This window comes from Henckelia pumila, chromosome 2 (assembly GCF_033568475.1).
Source record: "Henckelia pumila isolate YLH828 chromosome 2, ASM3356847v2, whole genome shotgun sequence".
NCBI classification, from domain to species: domain Eukaryota; kingdom Viridiplantae; phylum Streptophyta; class Magnoliopsida; order Lamiales; family Gesneriaceae; genus Henckelia; species Henckelia pumila.
This window is the reverse complement of record NC_133121.1, coordinates 119,339,546-119,366,280: the sequence shown is the minus strand read 5'-3', so window position 1 is coordinate 119,366,280 and position 26,735 is coordinate 119,339,546. Positions and strand designations below refer to the sequence as shown.

The 26,735-nt window shown below is 34.7% G+C and overlaps 4 protein-coding genes across 4 annotated transcripts; 1 reads left to right on the top strand and 3 right to left on the bottom strand.

The window, feature by feature from the left end:
* The first annotated feature begins 7,729 nt into the window (after positions 1-7,729).
* Positions 7,730-8,112, top strand: LOC140882345 (uncharacterized). The gene has a single exon (XM_073288294.1). The coding sequence runs from the start codon at positions 7,904-7,906 to the stop codon at positions 8,108-8,110; it is 207 nt and encodes a 68-aa protein (XP_073144395.1). The 5' UTR covers positions 7,730-7,903; the 3' UTR covers positions 8,111-8,112.
* A 164-nt stretch (positions 8,113-8,276) lies between these two features.
* LOC140882344 (uncharacterized) lies at positions 8,277-11,403 on the bottom strand. The gene is made up of 6 exons (XM_073288293.1): positions 11,012-11,403; positions 10,120-10,286; positions 9,527-9,826; positions 9,010-9,273; positions 8,528-8,893; positions 8,277-8,387 (listed from the first exon to the last, which is right to left on the bottom strand). Exons 1-6 carry the CDS (start codon positions 11,322-11,324, stop codon positions 8,358-8,360), a joined length of 1,440 nt encoding a protein of 479 aa, XP_073144394.1. The 5' UTR covers positions 11,325-11,403; the 3' UTR covers positions 8,277-8,357.
* Positions 11,404-11,974: 571 nt separating this feature from the next.
* On the bottom strand, positions 11,975-12,818 carry LOC140884839 (probable calcium-binding protein CML25). Its single transcript, XM_073291714.1, has one exon. It carries the CDS (start codon positions 12,695-12,697, stop codon positions 12,098-12,100), a length of 600 nt encoding a protein of 199 aa, XP_073147815.1. The 5' UTR covers positions 12,698-12,818; the 3' UTR covers positions 11,975-12,097.
* Positions 12,819-13,182: 364 nt separating this feature from the next.
* On the bottom strand, positions 13,183-14,714 carry LOC140884349 (uncharacterized). The gene has a single exon (XM_073291082.1). It carries the CDS (start codon positions 14,240-14,242, stop codon positions 13,322-13,324), a length of 921 nt encoding a protein of 306 aa, XP_073147183.1. The 5' UTR covers positions 14,243-14,714; the 3' UTR covers positions 13,183-13,321.
* Between the last annotated feature and the right edge of the window lie 12,021 nt (positions 14,715-26,735).

Here is a 26,735-nt window from a genome sequence, read left to right as displayed (position 1 = left end):
TTAGTATTGTAATTGTTTTGATCGCGTAGACGGGACCGTGGACGGACGAGATACCAAAATATTTAGCCAAAAATATTTTTATACGTTTTTTAGCCTTAAAATATTATTTTAAGACTTTTTGCCAAGAAAAGTTTAGTATTTATTTAGGTATTTATTTAATGGCCTATTTTTAGCCAAAATAAGTCCTTTTGTTGACTTTTATTAATTTTTATAAATAGCCTAAATGATTATTTCGAGATTTACTAATTATTATCAGATTTGTACGTATTTTTTTTTAAAGTTTAAAAGTTTGTGTTTTTATGGTATATTATCTATCAAAATTTAATTATATCAAATCATATCTTAATTATCCTAACCATCTACCCAAAAATCACTCCCTAATCCCACGACCCAAACCCCTAGCCGCCACCATCAGAATCCTCCTCCACCATCCTCACGTTTCAGCAGGCATACAAGCCTCCATAGCCGTGTTCCTTTGAGCTTTCTTGGAGATTCTTCACCGTCCCGTCGTCCCGAGGCCCGTACACGCGTATATCTTCGTAAAAAAAAAAATCAAAGGCATGTTTCTTTTCATTTTTAATGTGCCATGTTAGTGATTATGTGGGTGTGTGCGTGATCAGTAGGATTTTTTTCAAAGAATTTTCAGAAAACTCGGTGGGTTTTGTTGGATTGAAGCATGTGTATTCGTTGCTAATTCATCTCACGTTTTTGTCCTTCATGGATCGTTCCTAGCTGCTGGTTACTGTCGTCAAGTGGTCTAGGTTGGGTCTAGGCTCGAGTGGCTCGGGTGGCTCGAGCCAAACGAGCCCAGAAATCTGCCAAGGAGGGTTCGGCCGAGGAGACGCGCAGAATAGGGTTCGTGGGAAGGGGGCTCGGTAGTGATGGTTGGGGCTGCATGGTTTGGGTTTAAGGGCTGGGTTCGAACCGCCCAGACGTGGGCTACGTCTGGGCGGCGGCGCTCCGGCCAGGGGTGGCCGGAGCAGGCCGGCAGCAGCCAAGGAGTGGCTGCTGCTCTCGGCCGCGGCAGAAACGGGAGATGGGTGGGGGTTTCGGGCTAGGGTTGCAGATAGGTTCGGGCCGGGTTCGGTGGTCCGGGTCGAGTCCTTGGGTCATGGGTCAAGTTAGTTGGGTCCGGGTCCGGGTTAAGTTAGTTGGGCTCGGGTATTTTTATTTTTAAGTTTTCAAGTTTAATTAAAGGTTTAATGGGCCTATTTAAATCTTAAAATTTTATTAGGCTCCATTTAATTATTTTGAGTCAAATTTATTTATTTTGGGCTTAGTTAATTTAATTAAGTGAGTTCAATAATTTTTATGGCTTTAGGGCCCGTGAAAATTATTGGGCCAATCTTTGGGCTTTTGGGCCCATTGGGCCAGAATTGGTTATTTATGGGCTTTAATTATTTAATTGGGCTTAGATCAATTTTATTGGGCTTAAGTATGTTAATGGGCCAGATTTAAGTAAATGTGCTTGAGTGTTAGGGCCAGCAGTCCAGTACGATCCATGAGAAATTTGCATGTGTCCTGAATATATATTTAATTATTTTTATGCATTTAAGTTATTTTAATATTTATATGTTAGTAAGAAATCAAATTAAATATATATGAAGGACACACATTTTATTCAAGTACATGCATTCATGAAATAATATTTTATGCATGATTTAATGTTTAAGGTTGAGCAAAAAAATATTTTATGTTGGAAGTTGAAGTAGTGTGACAATTTAAGGGGGGATTCGTCCCCATATGATTGAAGGGCAGTTTACTGCCAATTTAAGAGGTGATTCGTCACCGGCCACGTACGTTGGTTTCCACGCTGATCAGTATTTAATGTATGATTTAAAGTTACACTATGGATACAACCATGCTATGTTAGAAAATTAATTTGCTCAACAATGTTATGTATTATGTTATTTAAGTTTATTTAAGTTAAGTTATGTTATGTACTTTTTTTTAAACATGATCATTCATGTATATGTATGTATTAGTATTTAATTGATTTAAATTATTTTTAAACCCTTGTTATGTTAGCATGTTGGGCCTCTAGGCTCACTACACTGGTATGGTGCAGGTGAGGACGTTGAGGATGATGTTGTACCCACCGGAGGCGAGGATGTATGAGCAGACATGCAGTGACCCCGTGACCGTGATAGACGTCTGAGTCACGTGCATGTTTATTTTTGTCAGCATGCTACATTTTTATATTATTTTTCAGTGGTTGGGAATTTTGAATATTTTATGGAATATGGTTAGTGCATGAAAATTTTAATCATTTTATTTATGCAGTACTTTTAATTAAACATTTGACTCAGATATTTATTTTATTTTAAAGAATGCATTTTTACTTAAGTATTTAGTTGTTTATTTATTTATTTATTTATTTTAAAACTTTTTATTCTGTGCGTATATGTATGGGCATATATGTACATATTTTATTTAGTAAGTATATAAAAAAAAAAATTTCCGCATATTTATTTATTAATTATAGAGTTAGGGTCGTTTCATAAACATTGTTGAGCAGTTAAATTTCTAACATCGCATGGTTGTATCCGTAGTGTAATCTTAAATCATACATTAAATACTGATCAGCGTGAAAACCAACGTACGTGGCGGTGACGAATCACCTCTTAAATTGGCAGTAAACTGCCCTTCAATATTTCACATATGGGGACGAATCCCCCTTAAATTGTCACACTACTTCAACTTCCAACATAAAATATTTTATTATGGCTCAACCTTAAACATTAAATCATGCATAAAATTATTTCATGAATGCATGTACTTAAATAAAATGTGTGTCCTTCATATATATTTAATTTAATTTCTTACTAACATATAAATATTAAAATAACTTCAATGCATAAAAATAATTAAATATATAATCAGGACACATGCAAATTTCTCATGGATTGTACTGGACTGCTGGCCCTAAACACTCAAGCCCATTTACTTAAATCTGGCCCATTAACACTGAGACTGGCCCAATAACATACTTAAGCCCAATAAAAATTATTCTAAGCCCAATTAAATAATTAATGCCTATTAAAATATTCTAGGCCCAATAACAACTTAATCTGGCCCAATAGCCCAAAGACTGGCCCAATAACTTCCATGGGCCCTAAAGCTCATAAAAATTAGTAGACTCACTTAATTAATTTAATTAAGCCCAATAATAATTAAACTTAACCCAAATAATTAAATGGAACCCAAATTATTTTATTCCTAATTAATTGGCCCAAAAACCCATTAAATCATAAAATACTTTAAAAATAAAAAGACTCGAGCCCGGACCCAACTAACTTAACCCACTGACCCACGGACTTGACCCGGACCACCAACCCGACCCGGACCCCAAGACCCGACCCAGCACCCCACCCCAGCCCAACCCGAACCCTCCCCCCCCTTCGGCTGTTCTCGGCTGCGTGCAGCAGCCCTTCCAGGGATGCTGCCGCTCCAGCCCGGTCGCCACCGGCAGGACCTTCCCAAGGTCCTGCCGGTCCTAACCTGACCATGGGTCGGCTGGTTCACGGCCCTGCATGCCCCAGCCGACCCTCTTTCCCCCAAACCCTAAACTGCACCTCATAGAAACCCCATCCGCATCAGTTGGCTTCCTGGGCTCGTTTGGCTCGAGCCACTCGAGCCATTCGAGCCCAGGCCATCTCCACACCTCCTAGGAACCCTGACCAGCAGCCTAGACGCAACCATGGCTAAGAAACATGGACATGGATCAATCAAACCTAACGAAAATTCCCAACTCCATGAAAGCCGAACGTGTTCTGAAAAATCTTTAAAAATTTAGATGCATACATCATACACACACCATAATAATTGATAGGTACGAAAATTCAGAAGAAAAACATGCCTTTCACCGGAAAACGAAGAGAAAAACGAGCGTGGGACGATTTCGGGACGACGGGACGACAAGCAACCTTGAAACTTCGAAGAAATTCGGCTATGGAACCTCCTTGGCTGTGGTTCGAGGAAGAAGATGATGGATATGGGGTGGGGTGGCTGCTGATGGAAAATAACGTGGGGTTTGGGTAGATTAGGTTTTGTTTTTGTTTTAATTAAAATATAGGTTAATTAAATATAGATAAAAGGTTTTAAATATAAAAATATACAACTTAAACTTTCAAATAAAAGTTAAAATCTGATAACTCAATTTAAAATCCCGAAATTACAATTTAAGGGAATTTTAAAAATAATTAAAAGTCATTAAAATGGCTAAATTTGGATAAAAATGGACTCCTAAAATTATATAAAATTAAATACTAAAAGTTTTGAGGTAATAAATCTCAAAATAATATTTTTGGGCTCTAAAAATGCTCATGGAATAAATTGGCTAGAAAGTTGTCATCTCGTCCGTCCACGGTCCCGTCTACGCGATCAAAACAATTAAAATACTAAAAATCGTAAAATCACTAATTATGGGTTAAATGCTTAAAAAAATAAATTAAATCATGCACAAATAATTCACATAATTATTTAACCCATAAATCACAAATTTAAATAATTAAATATCCTAATTATGCATGCGGATTTACGTATTTAAATACCGGGTGTTACAATACAATCACTCAAATCAAACGATTCCTGAAAGATGAATATTTATCTCCACATACATGCCCAATAAAAAATTACAAAGGATGGGATAAACGAAAGATGGATAAATAAAGAGATTAAGTTACCGTTTGGTACATGAGATAATAGTGTGATGAGACACAAATTTTTACTCATTTCATGTTTTTCTAATTTTTTTGTTAATCCAATGATATCTCATGGCCCGGTATAACATTAGATATAGGTTTGATGACAAATATCTCTTAACACATGGTATTAGTGGAGGATGAGTGTCATATAAGTAAAATTATGTAAAATTGACAATGGTGATTAAGAGAATAAACACAATAATCCTACAAAATAAAAAACATACAAAACAACATATTATTCATATCTATATCTTGTTTATCAACATCTTATCATATTTTTATTCATCTATCGCACATCCCATCCATGATATCAAACGGTATCTAAAAGTTGAAATATAAGGATAAATAGTACAGTGTGACAAATTTTTTGGTGTTTGGTATGATTTTAATACTATTGATTAATTTTCTATGTAGAGTACAAATGACCAAAATACCCTCCATAATAATAATAATATTAATATTACATAATTTTAATTATAAGAATAATTAAAAAATTAATAATAAAATAATAGATATGTATAATAATATATTATTTAAAATAAAATGTAAAATAATAATAAGATTATGATATTAATAATAATATTGATATTAAAATTACAATTAAAATTTTATTTTATTTTTTAATATTAATACTTAGACTCATGATGTTTTTATTTGATGATTAGTTTTGATTTTATTACTATTGTTTTTAGACATTAATTACGATAAAATATTTCTTATTATATAATTATCATTCTTATAATATCATTATTAATTTTTTCATATTATTCAATTTAATATACCTTATTACTTCATTTTTATATTGATTATTAATTCGTTTATATTGTTTTGGTATAATTCAATAATAATAATAATATTTATTATTTCTGCTGTTTTTTTACAACAATTATTGCTGCTGTTAATAATAATAATTGGGGAAAAATTAGAAAAATTAAAATAATGAACAGTGAAATCAATCGACAACCGGGTTAACGATTCTATAATTTTATTATATTTTCAAAATTTATTTTACCAAATAAATTTTTTCTTGCATAGTCGCGTGAAATAGATATTATAGATCTTTTAGCTAAATTTCATATTTAGCAATTCCGATCGTTATTATTCGTCAACTTCTTATTTTTCTTTCTTTAATTTTTTGATTAAAAAAAATTTACATTTCAATATGTATTCTTTTTTTTTCTGATTATTCTAGTTTATTTAATATCATATTCATCTTTTACTAAATAATTAATTATTTCTGTTCTTTTTTTCTTCATTAGTTGATACTCTCTGAATCACCTATCATTTTTCTTTTTTCCAAATACTGTAAATCCTTTATAAAATACTTGAATATAAAATATTGGAATACTTTGATTAAACAAAAAATAAATAAAATAGTTTAAAAGGGTAACAAAGTCAATTAAAAGTTTATCACAGTTCCTGTTCAATTTATCACGCCGAGTGACTTGTAATCCATGAATCCGTACGCTTTTGTGTGTACAGTGTCGGGCTTTTTATATAATCAAGGGCCTTGTAAAAACGAACCAAACACGAGATAAGCTTGGTAAATAATCTAATCCCTTCATTATCACCCAGACCAAACTATGCCATATATGTATTGATAAATCACACTTTTACTTTAGATCCATAATGCTCTAAGATGGGATCTCATTTCTGTGTAACATACAATGTTTGCAAAGTAGTAAAACCATTACGTCCTACGATTAAGGATAGAGGTGATCACTGTTCGATTTTGCAGTATTTTTTTTTAAAAAAAAATCAAACCAAATTGCAATATGCGGTCGGTTAGTATGTTAAAAAAAAATAATTGTGGTTTTACATATAGAAGTAATTTTTTGGTTTTGAGCGGTTTCGAGCAGTTGCAATCTGTTTGCGATTTTTTTTTAAATGAAAAATATTAAAACATATATTCAAATTGATTCGAAAACAAAACAATATAGTGTTATTCAAGTACAAAATATAACTCAAATGGTAAAAAAAGAAAAGAAAAACTAGATAAACAATAATCAAATTCAAAACTAAGTTAAAGATTAAACAAAACAAAACACTCACAACAAAATGATATTTACGCTGTGTTATCATTTTTATTTTACTTTCAAGCTTCAAACAAAATATTCTGTAAACAAATAAATACTCTAACAAATAAAAAAAATACTAATTTCAAGAATATTTATGAAGAATTGAATGTGAGTTCTCTTTGTAGAAGGAATAGTTTTCAAAAGAGTTAAGATATATTGAATATTGACGGTTTTTTAATTGAGTACGTTATTTATAAATTATTATAATCTTAAGCCAAATTTACGACAAGCGGTTTAGCTAGGCGGTGCGGTCTTGACCAAAAAAAATATCCGAACAATGTATGCGGTGAGATTTATGATTATTATTTTTAATCGTGGTTTTAAAAAAAAAACGAAAGTGCAATTCGGTTCCTACATTGACCGCGGTTAATAAAAAACTTTGATCACCTCTAATTAAGGGGCTTCTTCTTAATGGGCCACGTTAACTTTAGGCTGAAATCTGGGTTGATGACTCCAAGTTTTTTCAGTTTCAGAAAAAAACTTATGGGTACAATATAATATTTCAAAGAAGAAGAAGCTTAGATAATCTAGCAAAAGCTTCTAACTAATTTTCTCTGTCACGCAATTTTCTCGGTCAGCCACAAGAACAAGATATGGCCGCCCACCCCTTTTGGTCTTTTGACAATTTTCGGCTCTTTCACATTCTCAAAATATGATTACCGTTTTATTAATTATTAATTAATATAACATTTGGACACGTGTTACATGTTTGATACTAAAACTTGCCAACATATTATACGCAATTTTGACCACGAAACTTGAAAGACTTTTCACATTGGTCAAAGATGTAAATGCAAAAGATCTTGTTTCCTGTTTTGATTTGTTTTGGAACACCTAAAGCATCTTCTTCTCGTTAAACATGAAAAAGTTGAAGTCAATTTTTTGTTCACTTTTATTTTCTCTATCGATCGAGTCAAAGGGTATCTATGGCCCATAAAATCTGCTTTTTTGGGCAACTAATCAGATAGTAATAGTTAGCTTACCAATTATCCCAACACAACTCATGAAGAAATCATGTCCCATTTTTCATCATTATTTTGCACATATAAAAGCATCCCAATACTCAAGCCATTAGAAGTTAGAATTTAGGTACAAAAGGTGTGAACATTTCTCTCTACAATGCCTAACATGGAACAAACAGAAGATGGATACCAAGGAGTAGCAATTCATAGCCAAGTTAGAAAAATTAAGCTGGAGATGGAGAAGATCAACACCTCAGAGTTGCAGCCACCGGAGATACGTCCACCACCGGCCCTCCGCCAGCAACGGTCGAGGTCACCTCTGGGATTGACCAAGAGGCCGTCAATCCCCGTCGGCAACTGCTAGAGTATTGATAAGTGGGTGGACTTTCTTGGTTGGATTGCTATAGTAATTCTTGGTTCTCATTTTCTTTCTGAGTTTTTTCTTTTTTCTGGGTTTTAGGATGTAAATATATATCTGATTTAAATTAGGAAGACTCTGTTATATGCTACGGTATCATAATAACTTCATAATTTTGTCTAATGATTATCGGAAACATCGATCTCCTTCAGCTAAACTCTCAGGATACACGTATTTCTTGTATTGAGTTTAATTATCCATTAGAGAACAAGTCCTCTGATGTCTGCTTCAATGCATCTCATTTATTTATACACGAAAAAAAAAAATGGAAACACGCATTAAAAAAAAAAAGCACTACAATGGATTATTTCAACAAGTCTCGTGAATCCCATGAACGTCCCACATAGTACAGAGCTATTGCACAGCGATAGGTACCTTGGACGATAGTTGCTTCACTCTCCTTGTAAGGTCCCTCATAGCATCAATAATGACAAATTTCTTCTGGATTCTATACCGAACAGCCAACTCGGTTGTTGTAGAGATGTTATTCTTCAAAATGGTTTCGTCTTCAGTGATTTTACTAGGGAAGTGCTCCAGAGCGATGGCACAGAGAGCGACGAGGGTTCGTAGAGCAGCTACTTCAGTCGGGATTCCGAGAGGAGCCTCCGAAGCAAGATATTTAAGTGTATCTAAATCGAGTTTCTCGACGGCTTCTTTATCCGTGGATAGGAGAAATCGTAAGGCGGCTAATAGACGTCCCTCCACTATCTCTGATCCTCCTATCCTCACCTTTCAGTAGAAAGGCATAATTTTGTTTAATACATGTTGGTCAAAATATGCATGTTTGCGCACCATTGGAAATATGGTGGAAGGAAGTTAAAAGAAAAAATGATTGAATCAGATACCTTGAGATCAGACTTTTCTCCATCTAAATTCAGATGGTGTAGAATTTGTTGCTGCCATGACGATGGTGAAGAGAAAGTTGGGGCTGAGACCCCAGCAACAGTGCTTGCTGCATCTAGAAGAGATGAGTCATACTTGAGTTCAATGCAGTCATATGGGTTCGAGGGTATCACGAAACCATAATCTAAAAGAAAAAGATCATTATTCAAACAGCCGTAGTTGAGTACTAATGGATCGTCTTGTTTAATCTGTTCTGCAGCAATGACCTGGTAGTAATCAAGCAAGAAAACGAACTAAAAAAATCATTTCGATAAACATACAATAAGCATGCATGTAAAACCATGTATTTATCGTTATGAGAAAAGCTAAAGTTGATTGCAAGGTTGCAGCTCAGTCTTTATTTAAAAAGCACCTTTCTCTATGCCACATAGGCATATACCAACGTAGCAGGAACAATTGTTGCCAACCATACATATATTGGTGTTGCGAGTTACAGGCCATGCCAGAAGGAAGGACTACCTTAACAAGTATATTTTTGTTATTGGGTTCTTGCTCTTGTAATATTTCGGCATTTGGGTTGAAACTGTGGTTGCACATATCCACAAGTGGAAGCAACATGGGTGCATCAAAATGGGTTCCATCTGGACGTTTGTCTCCATAAAGACGGAATGCTCGAGATGAAACAGCTGACATTGCCCATCCAAGTGATGATGCATCTACATCTTGACCACCAAAAGGGTGATCATCCAATTCGACTTTTGCAAGCTCATTTTTCAATAATCTCTCAAAATCAAGAAGAAACCGGCATCTCTTGTTTACCTGAGGCAAAAAAGTGAACAACACTGAGTTTTTTTGGTCCAATTACACACATTTTCACAACTTTGTTGGCACATTGGGGCTCAATTCAAAAATAGCAAGAGCATTGCTAAATTAACCATTGAGCTTGAGATAATTTCAGGAGAAACCCAAGAATAGTAAGTGTGTAAAAGGGATTGTCAGTCATTATATACGATTTGAGTTCTCATCACGGGAGCCTGAATTTGACTTCTCACACATGCACATATATGTGTGCGTGTGTGTGAATGTGCATGTGCACGGCTATTTGCAAGTACCTGATGAAGAAGAGGCGCGTATTGCAGATTCTTGATATCCTCACCGGGGAAGAAAATGGGAACGGTATAAGTTTCAGGAAGATTGCTGATGTATGACCACCAGAAAGAACCTTTTCTGCCTCTTTCCTGGAGAAGCTTTAAGCCCAATTTCATAGCCCACAGTTCCTCTGTCAAATGCTCCAAGTGTCCAATTCACTCCATAAAGAAAATTCAATCGCCTAGTTTATAAGGCACAGAGTTACCAAAATATACCATAATTTCATGGCGAGTCCACTCTATCCCACACAAAGTTAAAGAAATGAAACATATCTCTTCTATATGTTGACGTCCTTCCATTGAGAGTTAATGCAAGGCATTCAGGGCTGGGGCAACGATTATACCCGATTATGCTACAAGCTTAAAATATTACTGGCTACTTTCATAAGAAGTTTAAGCTGGTGATTTCAAACTGACAGTAGCTCTTATAAATAGCCAAAACTTTCTAGCTAAGATCTCAAAAAACTTGAACCCACAAATTCTTGATGAATCCTTTCAAGTGATGGTAGAAGATACCACTTCACTATCCCCGTCTTAAATGAAAAAAAAAAAAAATTCAACTTCTTTTATTAAATTGCTCGTCAAATTTTCTTTTTTCTGTATCTATAAAACTCAAATATTATCCTTATCTAATAAAAATACAAAACACACGGGCCAAAGTACAAAGGAAAAAAGGAAAAATAGCCTCCGCACAACCTGCTAAGCTAATTCAACCAAGAACTTCATCATCCATAACTCCAACATAAACATAAAAAGGGCATCAAATACACTTAGCATTGTTTAATAGAGACACTAGAACGGAAAAGATTGAACGGTAGTTAATTTATCCCCGGGAAGGGGAAACAAAAAACCATACCAGGAATATGTCGAGCTAAATTCATCAATACAGGGAAGTCCTCATTTTTGTCTTCAAGTTTAAGAGGAATACGGTGAGGTAGAGCAATGAGTTCAGAGCCCTTCGGAATATTACTAGATGCCACGAGCCCGAGCCCCAACTCATTCGGGTCGGATTCTAGATGGGCAATCTTGATGGATTGGTGCACAAACCCACCTTCTCTACGGACCCATTTGATGAGGTCCGGTGGCTGCGGCACCAACCGCGCGGCGGCGGTCGTTAGTGGGCGGGTGTGGGCCAAGGAGGCCGCCATTAACATCATCTTGCTCGACATGTTCCTTTTTTTAACTCGCCAATGTTTAGTCCAGCTCCTAAAACATCATTTACACTGATGGGTCGGGTCATTTGAGACATATGCCTCTGGCTTCAGCCCACTTATAAAAAAACAAACAAAAAACTAGGTTTGATTGTTCATAGTTTTGCTAGAGAAAAAATATTAAAAACAAACATAACCTTAATATTTTTAGTTTTTTTTAGAAGTTCATAACTAAATAATAGACACAAAAACTCTAGTGAGACGGTCTCAGACGAATCTTCTATTTGAGTCATCTTTAAAAAAATATTAATTTTAATGTCTAATGTACTATTTTTTATTATAAATATAGGTAAAATCGACTCATCTCAGAACAATAATAAAAACCCAGAAAGAGAGAGTAGGGTATTAAATTAATTTACTTAAAACAAATATTAAATAATTTAATATTCGAGCCTATATATATCTATATAGTTTTTTGAGTTGAAAAAGAATTTTTTATAAATAGTTATCGAACTTAAATCTAATCTCGAATTTGAGAATTGACATGAAATGAAATATAAGTCATCTACGTATAAGCATTGATAATTGGAATAGGAAAAACCGTGCTTAATGAAAAGAGAACAAAATAAATATTAAAATTTTGCGAATAACTTGTTTTTGAAATAAAATAAAATAAAATTTCATTCTATGTTAAGATGAGCTTGTTCTATACTACAAGGCTGAAGAATTGAATAATAAGAATACTGGCAGAGAATGAAATGAAATGTAATGGGAAGAAGATGGAGTTTGTGTCAATGGATCTTTGGTTCAATGGCGGCATCGAAGCGAGATCCCATGGTCATCATCACCTTAAACTCCTCGAAACTGATCTCCCCATTCCCATCTGAATCCACCCCGCTTATCATTTTCCTGCATTCCGCCAACGTGCATTCTTCTCCCAGGCTCATCAGCACATCCTGCAGCTCCTCCGCCGAGATCGATCCGTTTTTATCGATATCAAACACCTGGAAGGCGTCCCACAGATTCTCCAGGATCTCGTCGTGATCCATGTCCTGCGTGTTCAGCTCGATGAATTCCTGCAAGTTGATGAACCCGTCCCCGTCCGAGTCCACCTCGCGGATCATGGTGTCCAGTTCCTCCTCCGTGGCGGCGTTCCCCAGGCTGCTCATGATGGAACCCAGCTCCGACGCCGAGATCTTTCCGTCGCCATTCACGTCGAATTTCTTGAAAACTTGCTCCAACTCCTCCTCCATCCTGACGCGGGAATTCAGGGACGATGATCTGGAGTTTATGGGCTCCACCTTCCCCGACGACGTGAGTGGCAGTCCTTCCCCCTCTCCGCCACCGCGGCGTTGTTTCTTCTTCCGGTTGAACAATGATTTAAATCCCATGATCAAAATAGAACGAATCAACGGAAGAGTTGTCGTTCGGATTGTATGAAAAATGGGAGAATGAAACAATGTGAGGTGAAGAGAGGTGGGATGAAGAGATTATGAGAGAATCTGTATAAATGATTGTTTGGATTCAAGGCATTTTTTTATTTGTATAATTAATTTTTTGTGGTGATTCCATGTTGTTCGGATTCAGAACAGATTCTGAATTTAACCCACGTACATATGGACGTAGATTCAAATATGGAAGCATGATCAAGGACACCTATCATTGTTGGAGCAATGTGAGAAGAAGTTAATGTGATTTAGAACATGCAAGTCTAATCTAGGATGAATGATCAAATTCACTTGACTGAAGAAACTACTTCAATATCGTTTACTACTTCTTTCTCAGTAATAAATATTTAATACAATACGAAATTCAACTATTAACTAACTCATGTTTAAAATTAGATAATCATTTGAATTCTAAGCCAAATCTCACTAATTCTTTTCTACAAAACCATGACATATTTTATCCTCGCACCATTTATAATGTCTAAAAAAGCGTGTCGAGAGTGACCTGTATATATAAACTAGACATGAACAAGGGTTCCTCCAACAAAAATATAAGAAAAATCCTGTTTATGAAGTCCTCTTCGAAGCCTCCTTCCCAAGGACTGCTTTCCAAACCAAAGGCAAGAAAGGTCCTTTCTTAACCAAATACTCCTCAACTGCTTTCTCTTCAATGGAAAACCCCTTCTCCGTCATAGCATGGATCACATTTCCAGCCGCCTCCAGACCCTTTTCCTGACAATGCTCGTCTACCAGATCAATAAAAGTAGCCAAATTCGGCGAATGTCCAGCCTCCAACATTTCAATGCAAACACTGAATGCATCATCCAACCTCTTCCCTCTACATAGAGCACGAATCAAGAGGCCATAGCTATGTGCATTTGGAACCACATCATTACTCTGCATTTTCTTGAAAGTTCGCAAGGCATCCTCAAACTTGCATGCTTTGCAGAAACCCTCGACAACAGCAGTGTAAACCACCACTTCTGGCATCGAACCACTCTCACGGATTAATCCAAATAGCTTCATTGCCTCTTGCTCCAACCCATCTTTACACAAACCATCAAGCATGGCTACTGCATTAGGGATCAACCTCGTCTTTTTCATATTCTTGAATATCATATCCGCACCGTGCGGAGGTACCCGTGGCTCAGCATTTTCTGATGGCTCACTTCTACTATAAGCAGAATCAAGTTTTGTATCTCTGGATTTGAGATCAAGGCCAAGTTTAAGTCTTTCTACAAAATCATCATCACCTATGCCCTTACATGAACGTAGATTCTCATTTTCATTTCCAAGATTGGATTTTGGAAATTTATGGTGGTGAGGTAAAGACTGCCCACTTAAAGACCTGTTTGGAATGAGTTCAGGAGTGTAATTTGAATTCCTCCCATCGCCAATGGAGGCGAACAAACGTAGGTGGCGCAACAGGCGAACAGAGGTAAGTGATTTAAAACAGCAGAATTTTTTAGTCAGAAGCAAAGCGTCCATTTGAGTAATGACCCAACGGTTGAGACTTGCTTCACCTTGAACCTGGAAACCAAATTTGTGGTATTATGGTTGGTTCTGCAGACTGCACCGCAAGCAACCTATTTTCCCATGGATCAACAAAGCTCATATGTTAATATCAAGCGCGCTTGCCCACATAATCATTTTATCGAACAGTTGCGGTACCACAACATGCTTCCTAAACTCAGTCCATTATCGTCTTAAAAACACGAAATAAAACACACCCTCTTCTTCAGCCAAAATTGCTGTAACTTGAAGACGCAATATCTCTATAACAAATCATGAAATCAAAGTTTGAGGGGAAAGAAATTAATCACCGAATAAATTAGAGGTTAGCTTAAAGTACAGCGGTTGAATCGACTGCTAAATTCTGCTGTCCATTATCGTACCTGGGAAAACTCTGCCCAAACCTGACGAATATGGGCCGGAACCGGTCTCCTACCAGGCAGCACGAGTATGGCTCTACATGGGCCTCGGTGGAGCCCAAATTCAACCCTTGCAAATAATAAATACATTTATCAAAAAATTTTAAAAACTAATAAATATTTTCAAAAAATCAAAATTCTTGTCATTCAATATTTGAATGAATATATATTCTTTTATAGTTCAAATTGATTAATTTGAAACTTCTTAAATATATATTTCAAGTTTTTTTTTCAAAAAAAAGAAAAGAAAAGAAAAGAAATAACTGTGAATCTCGAAGTTAAACTAAAGTACGTAATATTTATGTATTTAAAAATTGTGATGATTCTATTTTCTATTGAACAAAGAAAAACATAAAGTGATCGAAAATTCATGAGCACCCAAATCCAGAGGAAGTGACACATGTACATCCATTCTGCTTTTCGACTCAAAAACGTAAAAGTGTCATAGTTGTGATATTGCATATTGTTGTGAAAAAGTAAAAATTTACGGTAAAAAGTAAAAATTCAAAAACTCAAAATTTATCAAATTCTACACTTTATAAAATTTTTCTCTCTTCACAATTGTGTTTTTCTATACAAATGGAGAGACCTATTTATAGATCTCAATTGGAGATTAGTCAAAAATTAATACATCATTAATTACATCATCACACACTAATTTTCAATATTTTACAACTCAATTTTCAACTTTCAACCTTCAACATTCAACAATAAATAATAATATATATTTATATATATTTTCAACACTCCCCCTTGTGATGATAATCATGATAGAATGACTATCTCCATTACGTGTTGTATACTGCCTCGTTAAAAACCTTACTAGGAAAAACCCATTGGGACAAAAACCATAGTAAGGAAAAAAGAGTGCAGCCACGTAAACTCCCCCTGATGTCAACATGAATGATTCTTCACATATTTCGTAGATTGCGCATCTCAATATTATAAATGTGTTTTCTGAATATCGCCGTGGGAAGTGCCTTTGTGAAGAGATCGGATGAGTTCTCACTTGATTGAATGTAACAGATATCAATATCTTTATTCTTCTCCAGCTCTTGAGTGTATGCAAAGAATTTAGGAGGAATATGTTTAGTTCTGTCACTTTTGATGTATCCTTCTTTCATTTGGGCAACACATGCGGCATTATCTTCATACAGTGTGATTGGATTCCTGTCCACTGATAATCCGCAAGAAGTTTGGATATGCCGAGTCATTGATTTAAGCCAGACACATTCACGGCTTGCTTCATGTAGTGCAATAATCTCGGCATGATTTGATGAAGTTGTAACAAGTGTTTGTTTCTGTGATCGCCAAGAGATTGCAGTGCCTCCACGAGTAAATACATATCCGGTTTGGGAACGTGTCTTATGTGGATCAGATAAGTATCCAGCATCAGCATAACCAATTATTCTCTGATTTGTATCTTTTGGATACAAAAGTCCCAAATCCGTCGTTCCTCGTAAATAACGGAATATATGTTTAATTCCGTTCCAGTGCCTCTTCGTTGGACATGAACTGAATCTTGCCAATAAATTTACTGCAAAAGATATGTCTGGTCTAGTGCAATTTGCAAGATACATAAGGGCACCAATGACACTTAGATATGGTACTTCAGGACCAAGAACAACTTCATCATCTTCACATGGACGAAATGGATCCTTTTCTATATTCAATGATCTGACAACCATTGGAGTACTTAAAGGATTTGATTGATCCATATTGAAACGTTTAAGGACCTTCTCTGTATAATTAGACTGGTGAACAAAAATTCCACATTCTTTTTGTTCAATTTGTAAACCAAGACAATACTTGGTTTTTCCAAGGTCTTTCATTTCAAATTCTTCCTTCAAGTATAACATCACTTCTTGAATTTCTTTATTCGTTCCAATGATGTTTAAATCATCAACATATACAGCAATAATCACGCATCCCGATGTTGTTTTCTTGATGAAAACACAAGGGCATATTGGATCATTTACATATCCCTTTTTCATCAAGTGTTCACTTAGCCGATTATACCACATTCGGCCGGATTGCTTTAATCCATACAATGATTTTTGTAATTTCACAGAATAAAATTCTCTGGGTTCTGAACTTTGTGCTTCTAGCATCTTAAATCCTTCAGGGATTTTCATGTATATATCACTATCAAGTGATCCGTATAAATAAGTTGTAACAACATCCATTAGACGCATGTCCAAGTTTTCAGACACTGCTAAACTGATCAAATACCGAAACGTAATTGCATCCATAACAGGAGAATATGTTTCTTCATAATCAATTCCAGGTCTTTGAGAAAAACCTTGTGCAACAAGTCGAGCTTTATATCTCACTATTTCATTTTTCTCATTTCTCTTTCGAATAAAAACCCATTTGTACCCAACAGGTTTAACACCTTTAGGTGTAAGGACTATAGGTCCAAAAACACTACGTTTATTTAGCGAATTTAATTCAACCTGGATGGCATCTTTCCATTTTGACCAATCCTTTCGAGTTTTGCATTCACCAAAAGATTTTGGTTCATTATCTTCATTTACGATGTCACATGCCACATTGTACGAAAATATCTCATCAATATCTTGTACATTCTTTCGGTTCCATATTTTTTCAGTATTAATATAATTGATAGAGATTTCATGATTCTCGTCAGTTTGTGGTTCTGACAAAATATTTTCATCATCGTGTGTTTCTTCTGGAACACCATTTTCTATTTTCTGATCATCATTTTTCTCTATGTATTTTCTTTTCCGAGGATTTTTATCCTTTGAACCGATTGGCCTTCCACGCTTCAGGCGTTTTATGACATCATGAATGTCTTCATTTTGTTTCTTTGGAATTTCAACTCGAGCAGGGGCATTTACAGCAGGTATATATGATTTTGTTACCCCTTTTGTGTCTGCAAATGCATCTGGCATTTGATTTGCTATTCTTTGCAAATGCACAATTTGCTGTACATCTTTATCACATTGTTTAGTTCTAGGATCCAAATGTAATAATGATGGTACATACCATGTGATTTCTTTTTCGATGTGTTTCTTTTCTCCCCCTAACATTGGGAAGTTATTTTCATCAAAATGACAATCAGCAAACCGTGCTGTAAACACATCGCCTGTCTGAGCCTCAAGATATCTAATGATTGATGGACTATCATAGCCGATATAAATATCATTCTTTCTTTGAGGTCCCATTTTTGTTCTTTGAGGTGGTGCAATAGGCACATACACCATAAATCCAAAAATTCTCAAATGAGAAATATCTGGTTCTTTGCCAAATACAAGCTGCAATGGGGAGTGTTTATGATATGCACTTGGCCTGATGCGAATCAATGCAGCAGCATGTAAAATTGCATGTCCCCATATAGAAATAGGGAGTTTCGTTCTCATAATCATTGGTCTAGCAATCAACTGCAGACGTTTAATCAATGATTCAGCTAATCCATTTTGTGTATGAACATGAGCTACAGGATGTTCAACAGTAATTCCCATCGACATACAATAGTCGTTAAAAGTCTGGGAAGTAAATTCTCCAGCATTATTGAAACGACCCTAACTCTATAATAAATAAATATGCGGAATTTTTTTTTTTTTTTTTACTACTAGATAAAACATGTACATATATGCCCATACATATATGCACAGAATAAAATATTTAAAATAAATACATGACTAAATAAATAAATAATTAAATACTTAAATAAAAGGCATTCTTTAAATTAAATAAATATCTGAGTCAACCCTATAATTTAAAATATACTGCATAAATAAAATAATTAAAATGTGTGCATGCACTAAAAATATTTAATAAAATATCCAAAAACATCAACCCTAAAAATATAAAAATGTATCATGACAACATGCACGGTGACTCAGAAACTGTCACGGTCACGGGGCTACTGCCGCGCTGCTCATACATCCTCACCACCGGTAGGAGTAACCTGCTCCTCTACGTACTCACCTGCACCATATCAGTGTAGTGAGCCTAGAGGCCCAACATGCATACTAACAAGGGTTTAAAATAATTTAAATCAATTTAATACTAATACATACATATACATGAATGAGCATGCTTGAAAATTTCATAACATAAATTACATAAATAAACATACATAACATACATAATATCATACATACTAGAATTGTTGAGCATTTATTTTCTTAACATCGAATGGTCCTATCCGTAAGTGTGACCCATAGTGCGACTGATCAGTCTAGGAAACCATCGTACGAGGCTGGTGGCGAACCACCCATACATACATGGCAGAAAACTGCCCATACATAAATGGCAGAAACTGCCCATACATAAATGGCCACACTACTTCAATTTCCACCTAAAATATTTTATTTTGCTCAACCATAGAAATTAAATCATAGCATAAAAAAATTGATTTCATGAATGCATGTACTTAAATAAATTGTGTGTCCTTCATATATATTTAATTTAATTTTCTTACTAACATATAAATATTAAAATAACTTAAATGCATAAAAATAATTAAATATATAATCAGGACACATGCAATTTTCTCATGGATGGTTCTGGACTGCTGGCCCTACACTCAAGCCCATTAACTTAAATCTGGCCCATTAACATACTTAAGCCCAATATCTTAAACTGGCCCATTAACATACTTAAGCCCAATATCTTAAACTTTAAGCCCAATTAATTAATCTAAGCCCAATTAAATTAATTAAGCCCATTAAATTTACACTAAGCCCAATAACACTTAAACTGGCCCATTGGGCCCAAAAACCCAAAGACTGGCCCAATAACTTTCATGGGCCCAAAAGCCCATAAAATTTATGGACTAACTTAATTAAAATTTTAAAAGTCCAAATAAAATTATTTGGGAGTCCAAATAATTTTATTTCAATTAAATTGCCTCAAAAACCCATTAATTCATAAAATATTTTAAAAATAAAAAGACTCGAGCCCGGCCCACCAACCCGGACCCGAACCCACCCGACTTGACCCACTACTTCCTAGACCCGACCCAGGCCCTTGACCCGACCCGGATCAGCCCCCAAAGCCCCAACTCGATCACCCTCTTCCCTGCACTGCTGCGGCCACGAGCAGTTGCAAAGAACGCCGGCTGCCGCCATGCTCCGGCCACCCACCGGCCGGAGAACCACCCCTAGGACCTAGCCCACATCTAGACCTTTCTAACAAGCCAAGAATCAGCCCAAACCGTCGACTATGGAGTGAGAACGAAGCCCTGCAACCCGGCCCTTCTGCACTGTCGCGCAGACCCGAGCAGCTGCGGGAAAACCCTTCGTCCTCGAAGCTCCGACCACGAAAGCCCATGCAACCTTCTGCAAAAACTTAGAAAACGCAAATGGGGTTCTAACCCAACCGACCTTACCCTAAATAGTGGCCTGAGGAAAAAGATCTCAGCCTTCTTCCCCAGAACCCTAAACTGCTCGACAGAAGCTTCAGAAAGGAAAGGCTTCGTTTCCTTTCTTCCTTAGCCTCCAGCCCCGACCTGACTCAACCCAAGGGACCTCAAGGGACCCCTCTAACCGTGGACCAGTAGCCCACCTAGCCATGGACATGAAAACGTGAGCATGCAAACACCAAAGTCCAAACCAAGAGCAATTTAGGAGGAAAAATCGAAAAGCTTGTTGTCAAATATATCGATTCTGATGTTACACACCCACATGCATACATATACTGATATAGGTTTGAAATGTGGAGAAAAACATGCCTTAACACCGGAGGTATGTATTTAACACGCGTAGGACGGACTTCGGGACGCCGGGACGACGATGGCTTGCTTGGAACCTTCGAAAATGGCTATGGATTCTCCTTGGAAGTGGCTATCTGATGAAGAAGAGGAAGACAAGGGATGGGGGTGGCGGCTAATGCTAGGAGGCGTGGGGTTTGGGGGGTAGAATTAGGGTAATTTGGAATAATAAAGTTTTAGGTTAATTAAAATATTAATAAGGGTTTTAATCCCACAATATATAAAATTTAAAACCCTAAACAATATTTAAAAACCTGATAACTCATGTGAAAATCCCGAAATTATTATTTAGAGAAATTTTAAAAATACTAAAAAGTCAATATTTTGGCTAATTTTGGATAAAAAAGACCCCTAAAATTAAATCAAATTAAATACTTAAAATTTTGAGATAATAAAACCCAAAATAATATTTTAAGGCTCCAAAAGTCTCATAAAATAATTTGGCTAGAAAGTTGTCATCTCGTCCGTCCACGGTCCCGTCTACGCGATTAAATAATAAAAATACTAAAAATCATAAAAATCACTAATTATGGGTTAAATGCTTAAAAATAACTTAAATCATGCATAAATAATTCACATAATTATTTAACCCATAAATCATAAATTTAAATAATTAAATATCCTAATTATGCAGGCGGATTTACGTATTTAAAAATATCGGGTGTTACAATTATCAAGTCTTATTTTCTTGATCGTATATTCGGGAAATTGATTCCGCAATTTTATTATTTGAGCCATCAATTTTGCAAATGCCACATTCCGAGTGGACAATAAACATACATGTGACCATCTGCTAGAGGCATCGATCAATACCATAAAGTATCGAAATGGTCCACATGGTGGATGAATTGGCCCACAAATATCACCTTGAATACGTTCAAGAAATATGGGTGATTCCTTTTGGATTTTAGCTGGTGATGGTCTTATAATAAGTTTCCCCAGAGAACATGCCTTACACTGAAACTTATTATTCTGAAAGATCTTCTGGTCTTTCAGTGGATGACCACTTGTATTTTCTATAATCCTTTGCATCATTATTGAACCAAGATGTCCCAATCGATCATGCCAATTTGTTAGTATTGAATAATTTCCAATAACCATATTTGATTCGATTGGACTTATATGTGTATAATGCAATCCAGTAGGGAGCATTGATAATTTCTCAACTACATATTTCTTTCCTGATTTATATGTAGTAAGACACATATATTTCTCATTTCCTTCGGTTATTGTTTCCGTATCATAATCATGAGAATATATATCATTAAAACTCAACAAATTTCTTTGTGATCGTGGTGAATATAAAGCACTATTTATCAAAAATTTTGTACCATTAGGTAACAAAAATTGTGCTTTGCCACATCCTTCAATCAAGTCTACAGGACCTGATATTGTATTCACCATTGTTTTTGTTGGTTTTAATTCCAAGAAATATTTTTCATTTCTGAGGATAGTGTGCGTTGTACCACTATCTGGTATGCAAACTTCCAGTGCATTATTCCATCTTTGATCATAGCATTTTCCATAATGATCTTCAAAAACAATATGCAATAAAATGAATTAAGAAAGATACATGCAAACAATACATGCAAAATATAATATGTTTTATAAAATAAAAATTACATTGTTACATTCTTTTCCCACCAGTATATTTAATCAATATCTTCGAAATCATTCAAAAAGTAGGCAGCATCTAAATTCATTGAACCACTTGCATGATCAATGTTTTCAGTAAAATTGGTCTCTTTTTCTTTCCCCTTTATTGAATCTTTATAGAGCTTACACAGATGCTCAGGGGCTCGACAAGTTCTTGACCAATGTCCTGGAGTGCCACATCTATAACAAACACTCTCAGTTCTTTTTGGATGATTTTCATTTTCACCCGTATTATCATGCTGCCTCTTTTGTGGGTGGTTCGTGACGTTCCTTTGAGATGAGTTATTGAAATAACTATCTCTTTTATTTTCAAATCCACGGCCTCGACTACGACCGCGATCATTTCTACACCCACGTCCACGCCCACGTCCTCGTCCACGACCTCGACCAAAATCTTGTCTATATCTTTGATTTTGGTTTTCATTTTTACTTACGACATTTGCTTCAGGAAATGCCGTTGAACCAGTAGGTCTGGACTGATGATTTCTCATGAGCAATTCATTATTCTTTTCCGCCACGAGTAAACATGCGATGAGTTCTGAGTATCTTGAAAATCCACGCACTCTATATTGCTGTTGTAGAGTTATATTTGATGCGTGGAATGTGGAAAATGTCTTTTCAAGCATTTCCATCTCAGTAATATTATGCCCACAAAATTTCAGCTGTGAGACAATTCGATACATCGCAGAATTATAATCACTCACCTTTTTAAAATCTTGGAATCTTAAAGTATTCCATTCATCTCGTGCGGTCGGAAGTATAACTTCCCGTATATGCTCAAAACGTTCTTTTAACCCTTTCCACAAAATCATTGGGTCTTTTTCGGTCAAATATTCACATTTCAACCCCTCATCAAGATGTCTGCGTAAAAATATCATCGCTTTTGCTTTATCTTGTGAGGATGATATGTTATTTTCTTTGATAGTTTCGTTAAGACCCAATGACTCGAGATGCATTTCTACATCGAGGGTCCATGGCATATAATTCTTTCCGGTTATATCAAGTGCAATGAATTCGAGTTTCGCCAAGTTCGACATGGTGGTACTAGAAAATAACAATGCATTTTATTAGTTAATTTCCATAAATATGACAATACAAAATAATGGAAGAACGTAAATTACAAGTGCGTATACAAATAGAGAAAAAATATGTGTTGGAAAATCGCTGGTGAGTAAAAGACTCGTGAGCATGATGATCATAGTCGTTATGAAAAATATCCTTATAAATGTCATCATCTCCATCTTCGAAAAAACCGAGGATAAAATATTTTGAGAGAAAGAATGAATTTGGTGTGATTGAAAATGAGTTTGAGTGAACATATTTATAGGGCAAAAACTAGCCGTTTTGTTACCGTTTGTGACCGTTGGGGGTAAAGAAAAAATTGAGTATGTGTTGAATAAAAATTCGTGATAATCATGTAATGCATATAATGATAATCATAATTAAATAATTATGTATATCATATCACATTATTATAAGGTCAGTGTCGTAGACAGCTTTTTATATAATGTTGTGAAATTATACCAATATAGTTAGTATAAAGTCAGGTATAGTATATCATATCACATTATTATAAGATCGGTGTCGTAGACAACCTTTTATATAATAACATGAGATTATACAAATATGGTTAGTATATAAATACACAATAATATATATCATATCACGTTATTATAAGGTCAGTGTCATAGACAACCTTTTATATAATAACATGAAATTATATATTAATATAGTTAATATATATATACATAATAAATATATATCACGTTATTGTTTAAAAACCTTAGAGGCTTTTATACTTGTCGTATCCCTTACCGGGAGTGTGGGATGTCGTCTTAACATCCTCCTAGGATTTATAACAAGTTTTGAAAAAAACTTATTTTTTCATAACATGATATTATATATTAATATATACACAATAAAAATATATAAACAGTAAAATAAAAATTCTTACTTGTTGAATATTTTTGACTTCTTCTTGTATTTTGGAGCGTCGGAAAATATAGAGAACCTTCGAGTGATCGTGCTGATAACGTGTTGTGAAAAAGTAAAAATTTACGGTAAAAAGTAAAAACTCAAAAACTCAAAATTTATCAAATTCTACACTTTATAAAATTTTTCTCTCTTCACAATTGTGTTTTTCTATACAAATGGAGAGACCTATTTATAGATCTCAATTGGAGATTAGTCAAAAATTAATACATCATTAATTACATCATCACACACTAATTTTCAATATTTTACAACTCAATTTTCAACTTTCAACCTTCAACATTCAACAATAAATAATAATATATATTTATATATATTTTCAACACATATTATATTATATTGTTTAAATAAGAATTTACGAAAGCCGTATCGATCTCTAAAGTAATTAATATCCTGAACAAACAACTCCCACCAACCCATGTATATCTTGTTTTGTTTATATAAAAGACATGCATGCATTATATATCTATATATCCATTAATATTACTTTAGCCATTAATCATGAAGAAGATGAAGCTGTCCGAGAATTTCACCATGATAAATATTGCTGTTTTCCTGCTAATGCTTCTCCTCATCGTCAATGGTTAATTTTCTTAATTGATTTTTTTTGAGCTTTTCCATTTTGGAATGGGATATATCACAAAAATATACATATATTAATAAGATGATCACTCAGTCATTAATTAATACATATTTTGATATATATATTGGGAAAATTGATTTTTTGGTCCTGTATGTTTGTCACTTTGCGATTTTGGTCCTTTATATTTTCAGATTGCAGTTTTAGTCCGCTATCTTTATTTTTTTGGCAATTTTAGTCCTTTTTCCGATGTGGCGCTGACGTGGCACAAATTCAATGCTGATGTGGAGCTGACGTGTACAGTGCCACGTCAGCATTTTCGAAGAAAAAGGACCGAAATTGCCAAAAATCGAAACATACAGGACTAAAACTGAAATGTGAAAACATAAAGGACCAAAATCGCAAAGTGACAAACATACAGGACTAAATTTGCAATTTTCCCTATATATATATATGTGTGTGTGAAATTGCATGTGTGGATGCAGATACAAAGGTGGTGATGAGTAGTGGCATGGAGAGTACTATTGGAGGGGATCAGAAGAAAGTATGTTCGTACAGGAGCAGAAAATTTTGGGGACTATGCTTTAGGACTGTGAGGTGCGCCGATGTTTGCAAGACCGAAGGCTTCCAAGGTGGTCTTTGCCAAGGTTTCCGACGTCGATGCTACTGCTACAACCATTGCTAAGTAGTACATACTAGTTCATATGTACAATATATGTGTGGGTGAAAGCGTGCATTTATATATTTATGTATATATGTGTGTGTACGTGTATGTATGGAATATAATATGCATACGTACGTATTCATCATTAACTACATGTGTGTGTATCTATAGTATTAATAAAGAAAGAGACCCGTTTAATAACTGTTTTTGGTGAAACTTTTTTTGTTTCAAAAATACCCTTTAACACTCCACTTTCAACTTTTTTTAACCGGTATCACTTTGCTTATAAGTTTTATGAAGTTACATATTTCATTTTCTTAAATTGATAAACTTGATCTCAAGAAAAAAATTTCATTCTCCATTTTTTTCACGAGCAGCGGTTTTTTATGCATACATATTGTGTGTGCCATTAGCGCTAGTATACATAATTGATAGCATGTTCTCAAAAATTTAATCGATGATGATGCAGTGTGTATATGTAACATGCAAATATGTTGTGTGTGTGTGTGTCCTAGCTATGATCTTCATCAGTGTGGAAACATGATTATCCCAAGTGTGAACACACGTACTGATACTCGTTTTTATATATAAATAAATATAATGAATATTGCTATCATGTGCTACATTGATCACACCTGAATTTTTATGTTTGTTTACACTGTTTTTTAACCCATTCTCCAGAAGATTTACTATTAATTAAACAACAGAGACTATAATCTATAACCCTTATAAATATATGAGTTTCAATTATGATTTGCCCTAATTAACCTCCATCTCTTCACTAATTATTTCTCAATAATCGTCCACACTATCATTAATTATTAAACCATACCATCATTAATTATGCTTCTTTGACTACTATTTTTCTTCTTCCACACTACATAGATAGAGCCATCTTATATTAATATTAACGAGTATTCCAAACGGCAAACGTCTATCCAAAAAATTTTCATCATCCTTGGAAAGTATAAAAAGAATTTAATATTAATATTAATAATATTTTCTTGAGGAAAATATTTTTAAAAAATATTAACTGCATTCGTTCACATTATCTGATATATATATTTCAAATCCGACGAATAATAAATACAGAATTATTGCAAAACATAATAAAATATTACTTATTAATATAAAAGTATTGATACGGTATATTAAGTTTATATACTAAAAAAAATAGAAAAATAATATTCCTCAATAAAACAACTAGAATTTCACCAAATATATCCAAATTAATCACAGTTTAGTCGTGTTAAAAAACTTCTTGTTTATGATAGGAAATAAATTTATTTATTTTATTAAACATCAATCACTTATATGAACAATATTATGCAAAAATAGATGATTTACAATATTTAAAAAATGGTTAATGAATAATATTGATCATAAGTATATATGCTTCGACGATAATTTTAATAAAT